The 22,608-nt window shown below is 60.9% G+C and overlaps 2 protein-coding genes across 2 annotated transcripts; one reads left to right on the top strand and one right to left on the bottom strand.

The window, feature by feature from the left end:
- The first annotated feature begins 4,363 nt into the window (after positions 1–4,363).
- Positions 4,364–8,828, top strand: LOC139804796 (pepsin A-like). Its single transcript, XM_071762410.1, is given in 11 exon segments — positions 4,364–4,372; positions 4,928–5,044; positions 5,176–5,319; positions 6,510–6,627; positions 6,855–6,973; positions 7,064–7,195; positions 7,197–7,264; positions 7,901–8,017; positions 8,110–8,248; positions 8,339–8,431; positions 8,522–8,828. Coding segments are annotated over 11 exon segments (1,206 nt in total). The 3' UTR covers positions 8,672–8,828.
- A 468-nt stretch (positions 8,829–9,296) lies between these two features.
- On the bottom strand, positions 9,297–20,330 carry VWCE (von Willebrand factor C and EGF domains). The gene is made up of 20 exons (XM_071761922.1): positions 20,081–20,330; positions 18,598–18,692; positions 18,406–18,495; positions 18,047–18,172; positions 17,831–17,947; positions 17,629–17,745; positions 16,850–16,978; positions 16,074–16,375; positions 14,998–15,091; positions 14,815–14,897; positions 14,638–14,725; positions 14,432–14,517; positions 13,392–13,509; positions 12,614–12,699; positions 12,352–12,448; positions 11,583–11,665; positions 11,321–11,411; positions 10,393–10,475; positions 10,204–10,304; positions 9,297–10,017 (listed from the first exon to the last, which is right to left on the bottom strand). Exons 1-20 carry the CDS (start codon positions 20,191–20,193, stop codon positions 9,687–9,689), a joined length of 2,430 nt encoding a protein of 809 aa, XP_071618023.1. The 5' UTR covers positions 20,194–20,330; the 3' UTR covers positions 9,297–9,686.
- Between the last annotated feature and the right edge of the window lie 2,278 nt (positions 20,331–22,608).

The following is a 22,608-nucleotide window of genomic DNA, read 5'->3' as shown; positions in this document are numbered from 1 at the left end:
TGGACAATCTTGGAGCTTTTCAAGGACCATTTTTGGAGCTTTTTGAGGGACAATCTTGGAGTTTTTCGAGGGACCATTTTTTGAGCTTTGAGGGGCAATCTTGGAGCTTTTCAAGGGACCATTTTTTGAGCTTTGAGGGACCATTTTTGGAGCCTTTTGAGGGACCATTTTTGGAGCTTTGAGGGACAATCTTGGAGCTTTTTGAGGGAAAATCTTGGAGCTTTTTGAGGGACCATTTTTGGAGCTTTTCGAGGGATAATCTTGAAGCTTTTTGAGGGACAATCTCTTGGAGCTTTGAGGGAGAATCTTGGAGCTTTTTGAGGGACAATCTTGGAGCCTTTTGAGGGACCATTTTTGGAGCTTTGAGGGACAATCTTGGAGCCTTTTGAGGGAGAATCTTGGAGCTTTTTGAGGGACAATCTTGGAGCCTTTTGAGGGGCAATCTTGTAGCTTTTTGAGGGACCATTTTTGGAGCTTTTTGAGGGACAATCTTGTAGCTTTTTGAGGACAATCTCTTGGAGTTTTGAGGTTCCATCTGCACATGAATCCCCGGAAGCAGCAAAGCACAGAATGTTCCTCTCACCCCTTTCCTGCAGGGGGAGGTGCAGGGCAGCACCCAAACCCCCCCCACCACCACTTGTCCTGCACCCCCAGGGCTGCTGGGGTTTTGTTTTCCTGCTCCACAGGAATCCTGTGACACTTCTGCTCCCAGGAAGCCCAATCCAGCCTTCTCAAACACCCAAATCTTACATTTTTTGGGGGGGGGAGCACACTCCTGGGGTGATTTCCTTGTCCCAGGAGTCCCAACCCAAGCACAGCTGCACGAGGAGCTGCAAACCAGCACAAAAAATTCCCAAATCCTCCCCTCCAGCTGTCTCCATCTGCTTGGGATGGACGTGGCCTGGATCTCTCCATCTTTTGGTGCCCTCTGCTGCCAAGCAGAGCTACAGCAGAGCTGTCACCTTCAGCCACCCTGTCCCCAATTCCAGAGCCATTCCCATCTTCCCAGCCCCTGGAAGCTCTGGTTTTCCCTCTCCCATTCCAGGCTCTGGGAGGATGTAAAGTGCTGGATGGGTCACACTGCTCCCAAACTCCAAGGTTCTGATCTTCAGAAGGCTCTGAAAACCCTGTGGAAAAAAAAAAAAAATTAAAAATGGAAGGAAAAGATTTTGGGAAGGAGGTGAAGCCTTGGAGTCCCACTGAAGCCAGACCTGTCCTGGAGGGATCAGGACCAGGAGCCACATCCTGAGGGAGAGGACTTCAGGATGAGCCTCAGTGGCTTCCAGCCCAGGAAGCACCAAGCCCACATTTTCTCTGCTCACCAGGAGCTCTTCAGGGTTCTTACCTGAGAAAACACCCTGTAACCCTCACACAAACTCCTTTGGCACCCTAAATGTGATTATTTCCCCCCTCCTCCATCCTTTCTTTTCTTCTGGACTTTTTATGCTCGGGAATTTTTTAATTTTTGGTGCTGAATTCTCCAACTTCTCCATCCCCAAACCATTCCCTGCCTGGATTCTGTCCTTGGCTCCTCCTGATGGGCTCAGTTGGCAGAAGAAGGAGCTGATCCAAAACCTTTGCAAATCATTTCCTTCCAGTGAAATACAACCCCAAAAGTTGGATTTCCCTGACATTACCCAAGTCCCTTTTAGCCCCAAACTGCTCCTTTCCCCAAATCCCTGCAGGAGCAGCAGGAGGACCCCTTGGAGGGGACCTTGGAGGCACTCAGCCCTGACACCCCCACCCTCACCCCAACAAATTCTGCTCAAAAATGTCCCAAAGAGAGGAAAATCCACCCCAGCATCACTGGGACCAATCCTCCCCTATTCCCCATCCCTCTCCCAGTTACCTCCTCTCCCTCCATTTTCCAGCAGGATCTTCTCCAAGCTTCCTAAACCAACACATCCTTGGCTGCTGACTTTGTGGAGCTCCAGCCACCACCTTCTCCAACCCCTCCCAGCTCCTGTGGATCTCCTGGGACATTCCTGCCCTCTCCATGGAGCACATCCCAAGCCTGGCAGCTCCTCAGCTCCAGAGGATCCCTGGAGCTCAATCCTTGGAGGAGAGGAAGGTGAGAGCTTCCCTGCTGAGGGATTTTTCTTCAAGTGCTTCACTCATCTTCTCCAAAGAAAAAATCCCATTTTTTCAGCCAACTTTGCAACCCCTTTGCTTGGGCTGCTCCTCTGAGAGTTGGGATTGGTCAGGGTGGAGAAGAGAAGGGTCCAGGGAGACCTCAGAGCACTTCCCAGTGACAAAAAGGGGCTGCAGGAAAACTGGGGAGGGATTTGGGATAATGGAGGGATGGGATGAGAGGGAATGGGTTTAAACTGGGAGAGGGAGAGTGAGGATGGACATGAGGAGGAAGTTTTTTGGGGTGAGGGTGCTGAGCCCCTGGGTGCCCCCAGAAGTTCCTCCCAGTGACAAAAAGGGGCTGCAGGAAAACTGGGAAGGGATTTGGGATAAGGGCCTGGAGGGATGGGATGAGGGAATGGATTTAAACTGGAAGAGGGGAAAGTGAGGATGGACACGAGGAGGAAATTCTTTGGGTGAGGGTGCTGAGCCCCTGGGTGCCCCAAGAAGTTCTCCCAGTGACAAAAAGGGGCTGCAGGAAAACTGGGGAGGGATTTGGGATAATGGAGGGATGGGATGAGGGGGAATGGATTTAAACTGGAAGAGGGGAGAGTGAGGATGGACATCAGGAGAAATTTTTGGGGTGAGGGTGCTGAGCCCCTGGTTGCCCCAGAAATTCCTCCAGTGACAAAGGGGCTGCAGGAAAACTGGGGAAGGATTTGGGATAATGGAGGGATGGGATGAGGGGAATGGAGGTGAACTGGAAGAGGGGAGAGAGGATGGATTAGGGTGGAATTCTTTGGGGTGAGGGTGCTGAGCCCCAGGGTGCCCCCAGAAGTTCCTCCCAGTGACAAAAAGGGGCTGCAGGGATTTGGGATAATGGAGGGATGGTGAGGGGAATGGCTTTAAACTGGGAGAGGGGAGAGTGAGGATGGACACGAGGAGGAAATTCCTTGGGGTGAGGGTGCTGAGTCCCTGGTTGCCCCCAGAAGTTCCTCCCAGTGACAAAGGGGCTGCAGGAAAACTGGGAAGGGACTTGGGATAATGGAGGGATGGGATGAGGGGAATGGATTTAAACTGGGAGAGGGAAAGTGAGGATGGACACGAGGAGGAAGTTTTTTGGGGTGAGGGTGCCCACCTCCTCCTCAGGTTTCCCAGAGGAGCTGTGGCTGCCCCATCCCTGGAGGTGCTGAAGGGTTGGATGGGGCTTGGACCCGGGGGTGTTGGTGGCCAAGAAGGCTACCAGCACCCTGGCCTGACCAGCAAGAGTGTGGCCAGCAGAGGAAGGGATTTGCAGAGCTGAGGGCAAGGAGGAAAGAGACTTCCCAGAGGTGTGCAGAGGACAGCCAAGCTGGGAGGGCTCTGGAGAAGGAGCCCCATGAGGAGAAACTTGAGTTTTGGAGAAGAGGAAGCTCAGAGGAGGCCTCGTTGCCCTCTGCAGCTCCCTGCAGGGAGGTTGGTGCTGGGTGTTGGGCTCTTCTCCCAGGTGGATAACACCAGGGCTGGAGAAGATGGCCAGGAGCTGCTCCTGGAGAGCTTTGGAGGAGAAGTGAGGAGGAATTTCCTGACCAAAAAAAGTGGTCAGGCCTTGGAAGGAGCTGCCCAGGGAGGTGGTGGTGGGGTCAGCACCCCTGGAGGGGCTCAGCAGCCACGTGGCTGCAGCACTTGAGGCCACGCTCCACTGAGCAGGGTGATTATTTTTTTGTTCTGGGTGGAAGCTTGGACTTGATGTTCTTAGAGGGCTTTTCCAACTGGGATGATTCTCTGTGACCTTTAAGGTCCCTTCCAACCCAAACCACTCTGTGATTCAGCCTCTGATTCATCCCCCAAAGGCACTGCTGGCCTTGGGCCTGCAGGAGCTGCTCTGCTCTCAGCTCTGATTTTTTTTCTGGTTTTTTTTTTTTTTTTTGGAATTTCCAGTGTCCCAGAGGCAGCACCTGGCTCAGGAGCCCCCTGAGGAGCCCCCATGCCAACCCCCCACCCCTGCAGCTTCTCCCAGCTCCAAATTCACCATTTTGGGGGGGCTCAGCAAGACCTTCTCCTTTCCAGCCTCCCACCTCCAAACTGAAGACTTTTCCTTTTTCTCTGGGGAAGAATTAAAGATTTCATCCCTTTTTTTTTTTGATCAGATCCCAACTGTTGGCTCTTAACTCGTTTCATCCCCCTCCCTGGTGCAATTTAGCATCTTCCCTGGAATCTTTTCCCAAATTTAGAGCTGGATGAAAGCGTGGAAACCCCAACTCTGTATGGTGCCTCTGGGTCCTCAGCTCAGGGTCTGGCTGTGTCCCCAAACATGGACAAGGTGACAGATGTGGTGGTGGCAGGGTGACACACCTGGGCCAGCCCCACCTTGGCCTTGGGGTCATTCACCCAGCACCATCCCCAGCTCATCTTTTCCTCCCCTTTCTTTCTGGGCCCAGTTTCACCCCACAACTGGTCCCAGTTCCTCAAGCAACCCCCCAAACAAGGGGCTGGGGGAGCAGAGGACCCTGACCAACCCCTGGAGACAGAAACTCTGCTCTGGGAGCTGGGACACAGGGAGGGGATCCTGAGAGACCCCGGGGAGAAACAGGGCTGAGAAATCCTCCCGGCCAACTCCCCCTCCCAGTATCCCCCAGTTCCTCCCAGTCAGGGCGCAGAGGCTGCTTCTCTGCCAACCCTCAGCTCGCTGGCCACATCCCCACCCCCTCCCCTGGTGGCATTTGGCTCTGGTGAGGATGGAGAACCCTGAGCTGGACACTTTTTTCCCCCCCTCACCCCCCTCGTCTCCCTTAAGGACATTTTGATAACTTCCCCTGGAGCCATTTGCCTTCCTTATCGAGGGCACGGGGCCAGCCCCTCCTGCTTGGGATAAAAGGAGCCAGAGCCTGGACCCGTGGCACACCCAGCCTGGCCCTACACCCCACCACCCCCCCACCATGAAGCTCCTCCTGCTCCTCACCTTGGTCACCCTCACCCACTGCACCCCCGCCAGGTGAGCACTGGGTGCCACCACCAGCCCGGGACCCCCCATCCCCACCCCGAGCCCTGGGAGGAGGTGTGGTGGTTTTTAGGGGTGTCGTCCCCCCCCTGACACACCCCCCCTCCATCTCTCCTGCCCCCCAGGGTGTCCCTGAGGAGGATGAAGTCCTGAGGCAGACCCTGCAGGAGCAGGGCTTGCTGGAGGAGTTCCTGCTCAACCACCCCTACAACCCAGCCTCCAAGTACTACCGGACCGGCACCACCGAGCCCATGCAGAACTACATGGACGTGAGCATGGGGCAGCCCAGGGGCCACTGGCCTTTTCCTCCTCCTCCTAGCCCTCACCTGCCCTGCTCACCCCTTATCTAACCTCCTAACCCCTTACCTGACCCCCTAACCACCTTACCTGGCCCCCTAACCCCTTACCTGACCTCCTAACCCCTTACCTGTCCCCCTAACCCCTTACCTGGCCCCCTAACCCCTTACCTGACCTCCTAACCCCTTACCTGTCCCCCTAAACCCCTTACCTGACCCCCTAACCCCTTACCTGGCCCACTAGCCCCTTCTTCATCCTGCAAGCCCCTTACCTATCTCCCTAACCCTAACCCAACCTGCTAGCCCCTCACCCACTCCCCTAACCCATTAACTCATCTCACTAGCCCCTTACCCATCCCTCTAACCCCTTACCCACCCCACTAACCCCTTACCCACCCCACTAGCCCTTAGCCATCCCACTAGCCCTTTACCCATCCTCCTAGCTCCTCACCCATACCCCTACCCATTAACTCGTCCTACTAGCCCCTTACCTGTCCCCCTAACCCCTTACCCTGTCCCACTAGCCCTTTACCCATTCCAATAGCCCCTTAGGCATCCACTAGCCCCTTGCCCATCCCCCTAACCCCTTACTCATCCACTAAACCCCTTACCCATCCCCCTAGCTCCTCACCCATCCCCCTAGCTTCCTCACCCATCCCCCTAACCCACTAATTCATCCCTCTAGCCCCTTACCTATCCCCCTAACCCCTTACCTGTTCCCCTAACCCCTTACCTGTTCCCCTAACCCCTTAGCCATCCCACTAGCCCTTTACCCACTCCACTAGCCTCTTAGCCATCCCCCTACACTTACCTGTTCCCCTAACCCCTTACCCATCCCTCTAGCCCCTTACCCATCCCCCTAACCCTTTACCTGTCCCCTAACCCCTTACCCATCCCACTAACCCTTACCCACCCCACTAGCCCTTCACCCACCCCACTAGCCCTTCACCCATCCAACTAACCCCTTACCCCCCTGCTAGCCCTTCACCCCCCCACTAGCCCTTCACCCCCCGCACTAACCCCTTACCCCCCCCACTAACCCCTTACCCTCCCCACTACCCCCTTACCCCCCCCACTGGCCCGTTACCCCCCCCACTACCCCCTTACCCCCCCCACTAGCCCGCTAGCCACCCCAGTAGCCCCCTCCCCTCCTGCTGTGACAGAACGAGTACTTCGGCACCATTTTCATCGGCACCCCGCCCCAGCGCTTCACCGTTATCTTTGACACCGGCTCCTCCAACCTCTGGGTGCCCTCTGTCTACTGCAAGAGCCCTGCCTGCTGTAGGTGTCTGCTAGCCCCGTGGCTACCTGGGAAAGGGCTGAAAGCATCAGGAGCCCAGGCTTCCCCACCCCTCCAGCCCTGCCTGGCTCGGGGAGGTCCGGAGGGGCTGGGAGCCCACACGCTCTCGCTTCCCGGGGGTGTCGGGTGCCGGGGGGGAGGTGCTGGAGGGTCCCCTCAGTCCCTGAGGACACGAGGGACGGTGACCATCTCCTTCCCTCCCCCTCAGTGAACCACGACCGCTTCAACCCAGCGCTGTCCCTCACCTTCATGCCCACCAACGACACCCTGGAGATCACCTATGGCACCGGCAGCATGACGGGCATCCTGGGCTACGACACCACCATCGTAAGGCAGAGGGGACACCCCCCTCCCACACCCCACCCAGGAAGAGGGACACCACCCAAACCACTTTCTCCTCGTCTCCCCCAAAACCAGATCTCCACCATCCGAATCCAGAGCCAGATCTTTGGGCTGGCTGAAACAGAGCCTGGGGACACCTTCTTCTACACTCCCTTCGACAGCATCCTGGGCTTGGCTTACCCGAGTATCTCCTCCTCTGGAGCCACCCCCAGTCTTTGACAACATGATGAGACAGAACCTGGTGGACAAGAAACTCTTCTCTGTCTACCTCAGCAGGTAGGGCCTGGCTGGAGCTGCACAGCCCTGCACAAGGATTTTCTCCCTGGGCTGATTCTGGCACTATTCCTGGTGGCTCCTTGGGGACACAGCTCACCATTCCTTGTGGCTCCTTGGGGACAGAGCTCACCATTCCTTGTGGCTCCCTGGGGACACAGCTCACCATTCCTGGTGGCCCCTGAGGAACATGGCTCATGATTCCCTGGTGGCTCCTTGGGGACACAGCTCACCATTCCTGGTGGCCCCTGAGGGACACTGCTCACCATTCCTGGTGGTCCCTGAGGAACACAGCAAACCATTCCCTGGTGGCTCCTTGGGGACACACTCACCATTCCCTGGTGACTCCTGAAGAACACAGCTCACCATTCCTGGTGGCTCCTTGGGGACAGAGCTCACCATTCCTGGTGGCTCTTTGGGGACACAGCTCACCATTCCTGGTGGCTCCTTGGGGACACAGCTCACCATTCCTCATGACTCCTCGGGGACACACTCACCATTCCCAGCACCAGGGGATGTCAGCAAAGCCCCTGTTGGTGATGCCACTGCCAGCAGAGCAGTGGTGACAATGCCAACAGAGCACTGGTGACAAGCAGGGACCTCGGGTGACAAGCAGGGACCTTGTCCCTCCCCTTGCAGGAACTCCATGGCTGGCAGCTTCATCCTCTTCGGTGGCATCGACACCTCCTACACCACCAACGGCATCACCTGGATCAACCTCTCTGCTGAAACCTACTGGCAGATCTCCATGGACAAGTACTCCCTCTGCCACTTGGTGGCCCCCCTCGCCCCCGTGGCTCTTTCGAGGGGGGGGTTCCCAGCCCCTCACCCCCCTCCTCTCTCCCCAGTGTCACCGTTAATGGGACCCCAGTTGCCTGTGCCAACGGCTGCCAGGCCATCATCGACACCGGCACCTCGCTCCTCGTCATCCCCAGCCCTGCCCTCCGCAAGATCCAGAAGGCCGTGGGTGCCACCCGCAGTGGCAGTGTAAGAAGACCCCAGGGAGCCTTTTTTTTGGGGGGGGGGGGGGGGTCTGCAGGCCAGGTGGTCCTTGATGTGTCACCTTGTCCCCTCCAGGTCAACTGCATGAATATCAGCAGCATGCCCGACCTCGTCTTCAACATCAACGGCACCGCCTTCCACATCCCCCCCCGGGCCTATGTGACAGTGGTGAGTGTCCCCCCCGTGGGGAGGGGGCTGCTTTTTTTTTGGGGGGGGGGGGGTGATCACCTTCCCACACCACCCATCTTTTGGCTGCAGAGAGCTGGGGGCTGCAGCCTGGCTTTGGATGGCATGGATCCCCCCACGGAATCCGGGACCCTCTGGATCCTGGGGGATGTCTTCATCCGGGAGTACTACGTCATCTTTGACAGGGGATACAACAGGGTGGGGCTGTCCCGCCTGCCCTGAGGGCTGTCCCCCTCCTGGGGACACACACAGCCACTGCTCCTCACTGCCCTGATGTCCCCTGACCTGCTGGGGGACACCCCCCAGCCCCCCTCCTCACCCAGAGCTCCCATCCCCCTCCTGCCATGGCCACCGAGCACAATAAAGCCACGGAGAAGAAGCCCCCCCCCTGTGTCATGGCTCTTGGGCAAAGGGCTGGCGTGGCCACCCTGGTGCTGTCACCCTGTCCCTGGGCAGGGACAGCACAGGGCTTGGAGGAGGGGACAGTTTGGCCATGTCTCCACTGCTTTCTGTCCCCATGCCACCACAGGGCACAGCAGGAAGTGGCAGCAGCCAGGTGGGCTGGGGAGGGTGTGAGGGACCAGAGGGGACCAGGATGTCACCTCCAGCACTGTCCTTGTCACCCTGAGTGTGGAGGGACCAGAGGGGACCAGGACGTCACCTCCAGCACTGTCCCTGTCACCTGGGTGTGGGGGATCAGGATGTCACCTCCAGAACTGTCCCTGTCACCTGGGTGTGGGGGATCAGGATGTCACCTCCATCACTGTCCCTGTCACCTGGGTGGGTGGCTGCTCACCCCAATCCCCCCCCCCAAAATGGGTGCAAGCAGGAGGAGGGGGACAGGGCATAAATACCAGGGTGACTTTATTGGGGGCAGGGAGGACCCCTCCCCACCCCAGGAGTGTCCCCCAGCCCCATATCCTGCACCCCACAAGCTGGGGAAGGGGTGGGGGTCTGGGGGGGGGGGGCTGGTCCTGCCCCACAGTCCTGCTGCAGTGGGGGGGCTGGGGGGCTGAGGGACCCCTCGGGGCAGCACCCATGGGGTGGGGGGCACCCACGGGAGTGGGGGGGGTAGCACCCATGGGAGCAGGGATGCTGTCACCCACCCTGTCCTCTTGGCACCCCCTCCCCAGCCACCCACCCCCCCGGGGGGCCTGGTGGGCCAGGCCTGCTGGTCCTGCAGCCCCCCCCCCTCCTCCTCCTCCTTCTTCATCCTCCTCTTCATCCTCCTCCCACCTTAGGGAGCCACATGCCCCCCAGCCAAGGGCTCCACATCCCCGGGGGGTCCCTGAGCCTCGGGGTTTGATCCTGTGGGAGCTGGGGGGGGGGTGTCAGGGGACAGAGGGGCTGCTGAGGGGTGCCCGGGGGGGCTCAGCGTGGTCAGGGGGGGCTCCTCAGCCCCGGAACTCCCCGGAGAGGGGTGCAGGGGGGGTGTGTTGGGGAGCAGGAGCTGGGCCAGGCGGGGATGGGGGGGTTGGGGGGATGGGTCGGGGTGGGGGGGGACAGTGGGTGAGTCCTGGTGGGTTGGGGACAGGGAGGGGGACAGGGACAAGGAGGGGGGGGGGTCCCTGCCGTGCAGCGGGAGGAAGACGTCTGCGGGTAACGGGAGAGAAGCCTCTGGTTAGCACCCACCCCTCCCCTGGGGTCCCACGGGTGCTGCAGCATGGCCCCTGTCCCCAAGCCACGAGAGGGGACAGGAGGCAGACCCTGCCACCACCAGCACCCCCCCCAACACCCCGGGGACACCCCCAAACCCCCCCTTTTTACCTGGGCAGGGTGGGCAGCAGGAGGGCAGCGGGACGGGCTCGGCACAGGAGAGGGGACACAGCCTCTTCTCACAGCTCACCTCCCCCAGCTGGCAGCCAGGGGGGGTGGGGGGGGGAAAATTGGGGTGAACCCTCCCCTCCTGTCCCCTTTGTCACCCCCACAGCCACCCAGCTCACCTGGCACGTGCAGTGGGTGCAGGGTTGCCCCTCGGGGGTGAAGGTTTGGCCGTTCACCACCTTCCTGCCCTGGTAGTTGCAGTCTGGGGGAAAAGGGGGGGCAGTGAAAAGGTGCTGAGGGGGGGCAGGGAGGTGACTGTGGGGTGGCACAGGACCCCCTGACCCCCCCCCAAAAGACTCAGGTCAAGGACAAGGGGTTGTCCCCAACTGGATGTCCCCAGTGAGGGGGGGGGGGGCAGTGAAAAGGTGCTGAGGGGGGGCAGGGAGGTGACTGTGGGGTGACACAGGACCCCCTGCAGCCCCCCACCCCAAGACTCAGGTCAAGGACAAGGGGTTGTCCCCAACTGGATGTCCCCAGTGAGGGGGGGGAGTGAAAAGGTGCTCAGGGGGGGCAGGGACCCCCTGACTCCCCCCCCAAAAGACTCAGGTCAAGGACAAGGGGTTGTCCCCAACTGGATGTCCCCAGTGAGGGGGGGGCAGAGCTGACTCAGCTCCAAACTTGGGAGGTTTGCAAGGAAATTGTGGGAATTTAGGATGGGGGGGGACATCGTGGTGGCCTGGTTAATTTTCTGTGTCCCCCATTTGATTGAGTCCTCATTATCATCTCATTAACATCTCATTTCTCACTTCCAGCCACTCCCCTCCACCTCACCAGCATTTCCCCCATTCCCAGGGGGGGGGGTCTCACTGATCCCATTCCCCACCCCACACCTCCCCCTCACCCCCCTCCATGTCTCAGGCTGCTCATGGGGTCTCCCCCTTTCTCCCTGCACACCCCCCACCCCTTTTTTCCTTGCAAAAAAACCCCAACCCCTCCAGGGGGTCTCTCCCCAGGGTCCCCTCGGGGGGCAGCGGGTCCGGTGGGTGGTTGGTGACATCCAGTTGTCCCTAATTTTTTTTTTTTTCCCCTTTTTTCCCTGGTTCTTACCCTGGCAGACAGGGCAGCACTCGCCCTCAGGGTGGAAGGGGTAGGTGCAGAAGATGGCACAGTCCAGGGGGGAGCAGGCAACGGAGCCCAGCTGGGAGGGAGAAAGCAAGAAAAAGAGGAAAAGAGGTTCTTTTCACCAAGAAAAAAAAAAAAAAGGGAATTTCCCCAAACCCTCTGGAGCTTGGAGGGAAAAAATAAAAGGAGTCTCAGCCCCCGGGGCAGGAGGTGAAGGGGTCTCGGGGGGTCCTTGGGGGTCTCTCACCAGGCAGATGCAGCTGAGACAGGGATCCAGCAGGGAGGGGAAGGTCTGGTTGTTGGAGAAGCTTCTGCCCATGTAGGTGCAGCCTGAGGGGACGAGGAGGGGCTGGGTTGGGGACTCTGAGAAGGGGAAGGGACAGAGGTGTCCCCTCCAGGGACAGGGGAAGGGACAGAGGTGTCACCTCCAGGGTCAGGGGAGGGGACAGAGGTGTCACCTCCAGGGTGAGGGACAGAGGTGTCACCTCCAGGGTGAGGGGAAGGGACAGAGGTGTCACCTCCAGGGTCAGGGGAGGGGACAGAGGTGTCACCTCCAGGGACAGAGGTGTTACCTCCAGGGTGAGGGGAAGGGACAGAGGTGTCCCCTCTGGGGTCAGGGGAGGGGACAGAGGTGTCACCTCCAGGGTGAGAGGAAGGGACAGAGGTGTCACCTGCGGGGTGAGGGACAGAGGTGTCCCCTCCAGGGACAGGGGAAGGGACAGAGGTGTCACCTCTGGGTTGAGGGGAAGGGACAGAGGTGTCACCTCCAGGGACAGAGGTGTCCCCTCTGGGGTCAGGGGAGGGGACAGAGGTGTCACCTCTGGGGTCAGGGGAAGGGACAGAGGTGTCACCTCCAGGGTGAGAGGAAGGGACAGAGGTGTCACCTCCAGGGACAGGGGAAGGGACAGAGGTGTCACCCCTGGGTTGAGGGGAAGGGACAGAGGTGTCCCCTCCAGGGTCAGGGGAAGGGACAGAGGTGTCACCTCTAGGATCAGGGGAGGGGACAGAGGTGTCACCTGCGGAGCAGTCGGGGCAGCACTGTCCCGGGATGTGGATGGGGTGGGGACAGCTCTCCAGACACTCTGTCCTCCTGCAGCTGACTGAGCCGTCTGCCTGCAGGGACGGGGCACTTGACAGAGACCTCGGGCTACCTCACCCCGGCAGATTCCAAGCCCAGGAGCCGCTTGGTGGCCACCGTGGCCATCGGGGTGGGGGACACACCCCCAGGAGGAGGAGGAGGAGGCGTGAGGAGGGGAGCAGAGCAGGGTTCTCATTCACCTGGCAGATGCACAACTCACAGGGATCACCCGGGGACCAGATCTGCCCGATGGGAAACTCCACCCCGTTGTCATCCACCAGGCAGCCTGGGGGGACAGGGGACACAAACCTGGGCTGGGGGGGACAGGGGGACACGGACACCCCCCCCCCCAGCACCCCCTGGGGGTCCTGTTCTGCACCCACTCCCCACCTGCACCCCCTCCTCACCAGCCCCTGTGCATCCCCCCCCCCCCCAGCTCTCCCCATTTCCCTGTCCCCAAGTGTCCCCTCTCTTCTGTCCTTGTCCCCAGGTGTCCCCAACATCCCACCCTCCCTGTCCCCAAATGCCCCCCCACATCCCACCCTCCTTGTCCCCAAGTGTCCCCCCACATCCCATCTCCCCTGTCCTCACTGTCCCCCCATCCCACTCTCCCCACCTTTCCATGTCCCCTGTATCCTGTCCTCACTGTCCCCAAGTGTCCCCTCACATCCCACCCTTCACATCCCCAAGTGTCCCCCCATGTCCCATCTCCCCTGTCCCCAAATGTCCCCCCATCCCACTCTCCCTGTCCCCAAATGTCCCCCCACATCCCACTCTCCCTGTCCTCACTGTCCCCCCCATCCCACCCTCCTTGTCCCCAGGTGTCCCCCCACATCCCATCTCCCCTGTCCCCCAATATCCCCCCACATCCCACTCTCCCTGTCCCCAGGTGTCCCCCCAGATCCCAGCTCCCCTGTCCCCAGCTGTCCCCCCCATGCCACTCTCCGTGTCCCCCCGTGTCCCCAGCTGGGGTCTCACTGGCGGGGGCTGGGGGGTCCCTGCAGGTGAAGCAGCAGTGCCCAGGGCTCAGGTGCTGCTGGTGCTGGGGACAATCCAGCACGGGGCAGGGGGCGAAGGAGCACTCCACCTCTCCCCCCTGGGGACAAGGCCACGTGTCACCTGCTGTCCCCAAAGCCCCCCGCCCACCCACCCTGCCTGGAGCCCCAGCAGGATGGGGAGGGAAGGCCTGGAGCATCCCTGGGGACCCCAAATCTTTAGGGACCCTCTCTCTCTGAGCACCTCCTCTCTTGGGGACCCCACATCCCTGGGGACATCCCATGCCAGGGGAACCCCCATCCCTGGGGACCCCTCATCCTTAGGGACCCTCCATCCACTGGGGACCCCATATCCCTGGGGACCCTCCATCCCCTGGGAACACTCTGTGCCTGAGGATCCCCCATCCCTGCTCCCTGGGGACCCCTCATCCTAAGGGACCCCTCATCCCCTGGGGACCCCATATCCCTCAGGATCTTCCATCCCTGGGGACCCCTCATCCTAAGGTTCCCTCCATCCTTGAAGACCCCACATCCCTGGGGACCTTCCACCCTTGGGGACACCCCATTTTTGGGGACCCCTCATCCTTAGGGACCCCACATCCCTTGGAACACCCCATCCCTGGAAACACCCCATCCTGGGGGACCCCTCATCCTTAGGGACCCTCCATCCATGGGAACCCCACATCCCTGGGAACACCCCATCCCTTGGGGACCTCTCATCCTAAAGGACCCTCCATCCCCTGGGGATCCCATATCCCTCGGGATCCTATCCCTGGGGACCCCTCATCCTAAGGTTCCCTCCATCCTTGGGGACCCCATATCCCTGGGGACCTTCCACCCTTGGGGACACCCCATTTTTGGGGACCCCTCATCCTAAAGGACCCTCCATCCCCTGGGGACCCCATATCCCTCGGGATCTTCCATCCCTGGGGACCCCTCATCCTAAGGTTCCCTCCATCCCCTGGGGGACCCTCCCCCCTCCCTGGGGACCCCCTGTCCCCCGTGTCCCCCCCGTGTCCCCACCTGGCAGAGGCAGGAGGTGCAGTCGTCCCCATCCAGGCTGAACCGAGCTCCATGGGGGTACGTGTGACCCCCAAAGCTGCACCTTGCTGGGGAGCAGAGAGGGAGCAGGGGAGCCCAACTCCTGCCTGACCCCCACCCTGACCCCCACCCATCCTCAGCAGGGCCCTGGGACACCCCCCAGGGACGGGGGTCCCGGGGGCACCCACCTGGCTGGCAGGAGCAGCAGTCGGAGGGTGAGGAGCTGAGGCAGGAGCCCGGGGGACACTCGGGGGAGATGCAGGTGACATTCCCAGCCTGTGGGGGACACCGGGATGTCACCCCCCCCCCGTCGGGGCACTGAGAGGGGGTCCCAGGGTCCCCCCCCCAGCCCACCCCGGGCTCACCAGGCAGACACAGACCGTGCAGTTCCCATCCCAGGGGGTGAAAACGTCACCTTCGGCGTGGGGAACCCCCTCGTGCAGGCACCCTGAGGGACAGCGGGGACAGGGGGGGGTCAGGGGGGGCACCCCGGGGATTTGGGGGGATGGGGGGATGGGGAGGGGTCGGGGGGGACACACAGGGGTCACCTGCACAAGTGGGGCAGCAGCCCCCGGGCGGGGCGGGCAGCGGGTGGGAGCAGGAGATGGGGCAGCTGGGGGCTTGGCAGAGAACTTGTCCCCCCTGCAAGGGACATTGGGGACACAGAGGTGTGGGGAGGGGGGCAGGGGAGGGGGGGGGGGGATGGGGTGGGGTGGGATGGGATGGGGGGAATGGGATGGGGGGAATGGGAGGGATGGGGTGGGATGGGGGGAATGGGAGGGATGGGAGGGGGGGAATGGGATTGATGGGAGGGGGGGAATGGGATTGATGGGAGGGGATGGGATGGGATGGGATGGGATGGGGTGGGATGGGGTGGGATGGGATGGGATGGGGTGGGATGGGGTGGGATGGGGTGGGGTGGGATGGGATGGGGTGGGATGGGGTGGGATGGGGTGGGATGGGATGGGATGGGATGGGATGGGATGGGATGGGGTGGGATGGGGTGGGATGGGGTGGGATGGGGTGGGATGGGGTGGGATGGGGTGGGATGGGGTGGGATGGGGTGGGATGGGGTGGGGTGGGATGGGGGGAATGGAATGGGGGGAATGGGATGGGGGGAATGGGATGTGGGGAATGGGATGGGATGGGATGGGGGGAATGGGATTGATGGGAGGGGATGGGATGGGAGAGGATGGGGGGAATGGGATGGGATATGATGGGGGGGATAGGATGGAAGGGGAGGGGATGGGAAAGGATGGGATGGATGGGATGGGAGGGAATGGGATGGGGGAATAGGATGGAAGGGGAGGGGATGGGGGGAATGGGATGGGAGGGGATGGAAGGGATGGAAGGGGATGGGATGGGAGGGGATGGGAGGGGGGTGGATGGGATGGGGGGAATGGGATGGGGGGAATGGGATGGGGGGAATGGGATGGGGGGAATGGGATGGGGGGAATGGGATGGATTGGATGGGATTGATGGGAGGGGATGGGATGGGAGGGACGGGAGGGGATGGGGAGAATGGGGGAAGGGGATGAGAAGGGGATGGGAGGGGATGGAAGGGATGGAAGGGGATAGGATGGAGGGGATGGGAGGGGATGGGATGGGATGGGGGGGGTCTCACCTGGCAAACACAGCTCCTGCACCCCCCCAGCTCCATCCAATGAGCTCCAGGCTCCCGGGGGGCTCCCCGGTACCAGCAGTGAGGGGAGGATGGGGTGGGGGTCCCAGGGGGTGACTCGGTGGCCAAGGAGAGAGAAGAGGGAGGGAGGTGGGTACCGGGGGGAGCAGCGGGGAGGTGGGAGGAGGGGGAGCCCCTGGGGAGCAGGAGGGATCCCCCGGAGCCAGGAGGGAGCAGGAGGAGGGTGGGTGGGTGCTGCAGGGACTGCAGGATGGGGGATGGAGGCAGGATGGGTTTGGGAAAGCCTGGAGGGAAGGAAATGAGAAATTAGAAAGGACTTAAAAAAGGAAAGCGGAGCTGAGGAGGTTGAGATTGGATGCGAGGAACAAGTTCTTTACCATGAGGGTGGTGGAAAAATGGCAGAGGTTGCCCAGGGAGGTGGTTGGGGGCCTCATCCCTGGAGATGTTCAAGGTGAGGCTGGAGGAGGCTCTGAGCACCCTGATCTAGGTGAGGGGGTCCCTGACACTGCAGGGGGGGTTGGACTGGGTGACCTGGAGAGGTCCCTTCCAACCCAAACTATTCTGTGACCCTCTGAATCCACCCCAGCTGGAAGGGGCTCCCCAGGGAGGCTGTGCCAGCACCCCAGCTCAGCTGGGATGGGGCTCGGAGCCACCTGGGCTGTGGGAGGTGTCCCTGCCCCTGGCACTTGGGTCAGAACCAGATGAGCCCCCCCAAACCCCCCTCGATCCCTCTGCTCCCCCCAAAAAACCCCAAATACCTTCACAGGAGACCCCATCCCCTCTCAGCCGGTACCCGGGGCGGCAGGAGCAGAGGAAGCTGCCCGGGGTGTTGTGGCAACTGTGGTGGCAAGCTCGGCGTTCCCCGGGCCACCTGCACTCGTTGACATCTTGGGGACAAAGTCACCAAAATCAGGAGGTCCCAAATTCCTCGGGGGCACCCGCAGCACCCACCCATCCCCCCCCTGCTCTGCCCCACGGGACAGAACGGGGCCGGGGGGCTCCATGGACACCTCTGGCCCCTGGGGTTGGTGGCCCTGGGAAGGGGTTTGGTGGTCCTGGGGGGAGTTGGTGAGCTTGGGGAGGGATTTGGTGGCTTTTGGGAGGGGTTTGGTGGTCCTGGGGGGATTTGGTGGCCTTAGGGAGGGGTTTGGTTGCCTTGGGGAGGGGTTTAGTGGCCCTGGACAGGGGTTTGGTTGCCTTGGGGAGAGGTTTGGTGGCCTTGGGGAGGGGTTTGGTGGCCTTGGGGAGGGGTTTGGTGGCCCTGAGGGGGGCTTTAGTGGCCTTGGGGGGATTTGGTGGCCCTGGGGGTGGGTTTGGTGGCCCTGGGGGGGGGGTTTGGTGGCCCTGGGGGAGTTTTGTGGCCCTGGGGAGGGGTTTGGTTGCCTTGGGAAGAGGTTTGGTGGTCCTGAGAGGGATTTGGTGGCCCTGAGGGGCATCTGGTGGCCTTAGGGAGGGGTTTGGTGGCCTTGGGGAGGGGTTTGGTGGCCCTGGGGGTGGGTTTGGTGGCCCTGGGGGGGGTTTGGTGGCCAGGGCTCACCCAGACAGGAGTGCTGGTTGCCATGGAGGTGGTAGCCGGGGCGGCAGGAGCAGCGGTAGCTGCCGAGGCTGTTCCTGCAGCGATGCTGGCAGGGGGTGGCCAGGCACTCGTCTGTGTCTGGGGGAGGAGGAGGACACCGAAGGGTCAAACCCCCCCCCTCAGACCCCCTCCTCACCCCCCCAGGCCCCCTCCCCACCCTCACCCTGGCAGCTGTGTCTGTCGGCAGCGAGCTGGAGCCCGGGGCCACACTCACAGACGAATCCCCCCTCGGTGTTGACACAGGGACCCTCGCAGGCAGCACTCAGGCACTCGTTGATGTCTGGGGGACAGAGGGTGAAACGGGGAGGGGGGAGGCATCGGGACCACCGGCACCAAACCCCCCCCCCCCCACACCCATCATCCCCCCATCCCCCCTCACCGGTGCAGCGGACGCCGTTGGGGGTCTCCAGCATGGAGAAGCCGAGGGGACAGACCCGGGCCACCTCCTGGCACCCCCCGTGGTTGCAGGAGAGGTCGCAGCCGTATTCCCCACACGTCCCCGGGGCTCTGAAAGACGGGGAAGGGCGTGGGGGGGGGGTTTGGGGGGCACCGATGGCACCCCCGGCACCCTGAGCATCCCGACCTTGCCAGGGATGCCTGGCGAGGTGACAAGGATGACAAGGAGAAACGTCCCCTGCTGGAAAAAATTCTTTTTTTTTTTTTTTTTTTCTTTTTTTGTTGTTTTTTTGTGGTGGGGGGTGTCCCTTCGGGTGCCCCCAGGGGTGGGGGGGGGGTTACCTGGGCAGGTGATGCCCCTCTCCCCATCGGGGCAGGAGCAGAGGTTGGGGGCGATGCAGAAGCCGCCGCCGCAGCCGAAGGAGCAAAGAGCTGCAGGGAAAGGGACAAAGTGACAGTCAGGGACGTGTCCCCCACCCCTCCCGGGCTGTGACACCCCCCCCCAATCCCTCCAGAGCCCCCCCTGGGACTCACGTAGGGTGCAGTGCCCACTGCCTGGAGCCAGCATCCACCCGGGACAGCATCCACTGCCGAGGGCCGAGAAGCAAACGTGGGGCCCCACGTGGCGCCTGAGCCAGGGACAAGGGACAAGGGACAAGGGACAAGGGACAAGGGACAGGACTTGAGGCCACCCTGCCCTGGGTTCCCAGGACACAGCAAAGGGCTCCAGGGAGCTGCTCCAGCCAGCAGGGTGGGGGTATTGGGACGTGGGGACACGAGGTCCCGCTCCAGGCTGGGTGGGAGATGGAGCCAGGGGGGGGGATTGGGAAGGTGACCCCAAAACTGGGGGGACAGAGGGAGGGGACAGTGATCCAGCTGACCTGAGCACCCCAACAGGGGGGGACAGGGGGAAAATGTCCCCTGGCGGGAGATGGGGGAAAGGACAGGGGCACAGGGAGCAGGACAGGGACACAGGGAGCAGGACACAGGGAGGAGGACAGGGACATGGGGAGCAGGACAGGGACACAGGGAACAGGACAGGAATGGAGCAGGACACAGGGAGCAGGACAGGGACATGAGGAACAAGAGAGCAGGACATGGGGAGCAGGAGCCATGGAGAGAAGGACAGGGACACGGGGAACAGGACACATGTGAGGAGCAGGACAGGGATGCCAGGAACAGGACAGGGACACAGGGAGCAGGACACAGGGAGCAGGACAGGGACACGGGAAGCAGGACAGGGACACCAGGAACAGGACAGGGACACCAGGAACAGGACATTGTGCAAGACAGGGATGCAGGGAGCAGGACAGGGACTTGAGGAAGAGGAGAGCAGGATGTGGGGACACTGGGAGCAGGACAGGGATGCAGGGAGGAGGACATGGATGTGGGGAACAGGACAGGGAGATGGGGAGTGGGACACAGGCATGGGGAGCAGGACAGGGACACAGGGAGCAGGACAGGGACACAGGGAACAGGACACAGGGAGCAGGACAGGGATGGAGCAGGACAGGGATGGAGCAGGACAGGGACATGGGGAGTGGGACATGGAGATGAGGAGCAGGACACGGACACAGGGAGCAGGACAGGGACATGGGGAGCAGGACACGGGGACACGGGGACATGGGGAGCAGGACAGGGACATGGGGAGCAGGACACGGGGAGCAGGACGGGGACACCGGGACACAGGGAGCAGGACACAGGGAGCAGGACAGGGACTTGAGGAAGAAGAGCAGGATATGGGGAGCAGGACAGGGACATGGGGAGTGGGACATGGAGATGAGGAGCAGGACACGGACACAGGGAGCAGGACAGGGGCATGGGGAGCAGAATTCCCAAGGGTCCCTTTGGGCAGGGGGAGGGCCAGGTGGGGTCCCTGTCCCTGTCCCAGATCTGGAGCCCCCAAATGAGCCCAAGGGTGGGGGGGTGCCGGGCAGGGGACATCGCTGTCCCCAGGTGGAGCTGGGGAGAAGGAGAAGGAAAGGAAAAGGAAAAGGAAGAAGGAGCAGGCGGGTACCTCTGCACGGCAAAGCTGCTGGGCTGCTGCTTTCTCCCGGGATAAACCCTGCCCGGGGCGGTCCGGAGGAGCAGGGAGACCCAAACAACCTGGAAGAAGAACTCGCCCAACATGCCAGGAGCTTTCCGAGCCGGCTGCACCTTCCCAATTCCCTCTGCCTTCCTTCCTGGAGCTGCCTCGGCGGCACGGGGGGAACCGAGCGCATGTTGGCCCCTGGCCCTGCTCCTCCTCCCGCCCCGGAGCCGGGAACAATGCGGGGGGTGGGGGGAAGGAGGGAGAGGGGAGGGATGGGGGGGTCCGGGGGGGTTGGTTTGGGGGGGAAAACCATGGATCCCATCCTGGTTCTCTTCAACTTCCCCCCCTCCCCCCCCCGGGATGGGATCTCAGCCGGGGATGCTCTCCCCGAGAGATCTGGGGGTGGTTTTTGGGGGGCACATCAAGGGGGGCATCGGGGCTTTGGGGCAGGGAATGGAGGGTTGGGGGTGAATAGGGAGGAGATAAAAATAGCCCAAAAGATATAAAATAAAATTAAAAATAAAAATCGTGTGTGTCTGTGTGCACCCCCCACCCCCCGCCCCCTTCTCCTCTTTCCTTCTCTCCTTTCCCACATCTGGCAAAGCTCCGGAGTGGCCTCTCCCTGCTCCTCCTCCTCCTCCTCCTCCTCCTCCTGGGCCGCTTTCCCAGCCCTGCACAGGGATCCGGGAGCAGGGAAAGGGCTGGAGCAGAACAGGGATGGAGCTGGGGTCACCCCCCCCCCCAGACACCCCCAAACCTGGGGCCACAGCCAAGGCCGCAGGTGGGGCAGGGATTGACACCCCAAGGCAAAGGGGAGGGAAAGAGCAGGGATTCCCCCCAAAATTCCATCTGTGTCCTGTCCCAGGAGCTCTGCTCCCAGATCCAGGTGCTGCTGGATGTGACCAAGGAGAGGCTGAGCCTGGGGTCCTGCTGGAAAAACCTCCCCAGGAGGTGGGAAAGGAAAAGGAGGAAAAAAAAAGAGGAAAAAAAAAGGAGGAAAAAAAAAAGGAGGAAAAAAAAGGGAGGAAAAAAAAGGGAGGAAAAAAAAGGGAGGAAAAAAAAGGGAGGAAAAAAAAGGGAGGAAAAAAAAGGGAGGAAAAAAAAGGGAGGAAAAAAAAGGGAGGAAAAAAAAGGGAGGAAAAAAAAGGGAGGAAAAAAAAGGGAGGAAAAAAAAGGGAAGAAAAAAAAGGGAGGAAAAAAAAGGGAGGAAAAAAAAAGGAGGAAAAAAAAAGGAGGAAAAAAAAGGGAGGAAAAAAAAAGGAGGAAAAAAAAAGGAGGAAAAAAAAAGGAGGAAAAAAAAGGAGGAAAAAAAAGGAGGAAAAAAGAGGAGGGAAAAAAGAGGAGGGAAAAAAGAGGAGGGAAAAAAGAGGAGGAAGAGGAGGAGGAAAAGGAGGAGGAAAAGGAGGAGGAAAAGGAGGAGGAAAAGGAGGAGGAAAAGGAGGAGGAAAAGGAGGAGGAAAAGGAGGAGGAAAAGGAGGAGGAAAAGGAGGAGGAAAAGGAGGAGGAAAAGGAGGAGGAAAAGGAGGAAAAGGAAGAGGGAGGATAGGAAGGAGGGGGAGAGGGAGGAGGAAGGAGAGAAGAGAAACGAGGGAGGAGGAAGGAAGGGAGGAGGGAAGAAAGAGAGGAAGAGGAAGGAAAGGGAGGAGAGGGGAAGGAAAGAAGAGGAAGGGAAGGAGGGACAAGAGAAAGGAACGGAGGGGAGGAAGGGAAGGAAGTGAGAAGGAAGGGGAAGGCAGGCAGGGTCCCCAGAGAGATCCCTTTGGTGGGGAGGGTCTGGCTGCCCCTGCCCCCCAGGCTGGGCTGGGGGTTGGCAGAGCCCAAGGGACCCCCCTGCTCCCCCCCCCTGCCAAGGACCCACAGGAGCCTCCTCAGGGCTCCCTGAACCCTGATGGCCACGGCCAAAGGCTCCAGAAATCCAGCAGCACCCTCTGGGGGTACCAAAGGCTCCTCAAAAATCCAGCTGCACCCTCTGGGGGTACCAAAGACTCCAGAAATCCAGCTGCACCCTCTGGGGGTACCAAAGGCTCCTCAAAAATCCAGCAGCACCCTCTGGGGGTACCAAAGGCTCCAGAAATCCAGCAGCACCCTCTGGAGGTACCAAAGACTCCTCAAAAATCCAGCAGCACCCTCTGGAGGTACCAAAGGCTCCTCAAAAATCCAGCAGCACCCTCTGGAGGTACCAAAGGCTCCTCAAAAATCCAGCAGCACCCTCTGGGGGTACCAAAGACACCTCAAAAATCCAGCAGCACCCTCTGGGGGTACCAAAGGCTCCTCAAAAATCCAGCAGCACCCTCTGGGGGTACCAAAGACACCTCAAAAATCCAGCAGCACCCTCTGGGGGTACCAAAGGCTCCTCAAAAATCCAGCAGCACCCTCTGGGGGTACCAAAGGCTCCTCAAAAATCCAGCAGCACCCTCTGGAGGTACCAAAGGCTCCAGAAATCCAGCAGCACCCTCTGGGGGTACCAAAGGCTCCTCAGAAATCCAGCAGCACCCTCTGGGGGTACCAAAGGC

The sequence above is a fragment of the Heliangelus exortis genome, chromosome 18 (genome assembly GCF_036169615.1).
Source record: "Heliangelus exortis chromosome 18, bHelExo1.hap1, whole genome shotgun sequence".
Lineage (NCBI taxonomy): Eukaryota > Metazoa > Chordata > Aves > Apodiformes > Trochilidae > Heliangelus > Heliangelus exortis.
The sequence above is the reverse complement of the archived record's forward strand: the minus strand, read 5'-3'. Positions and strand labels throughout refer to the sequence as shown.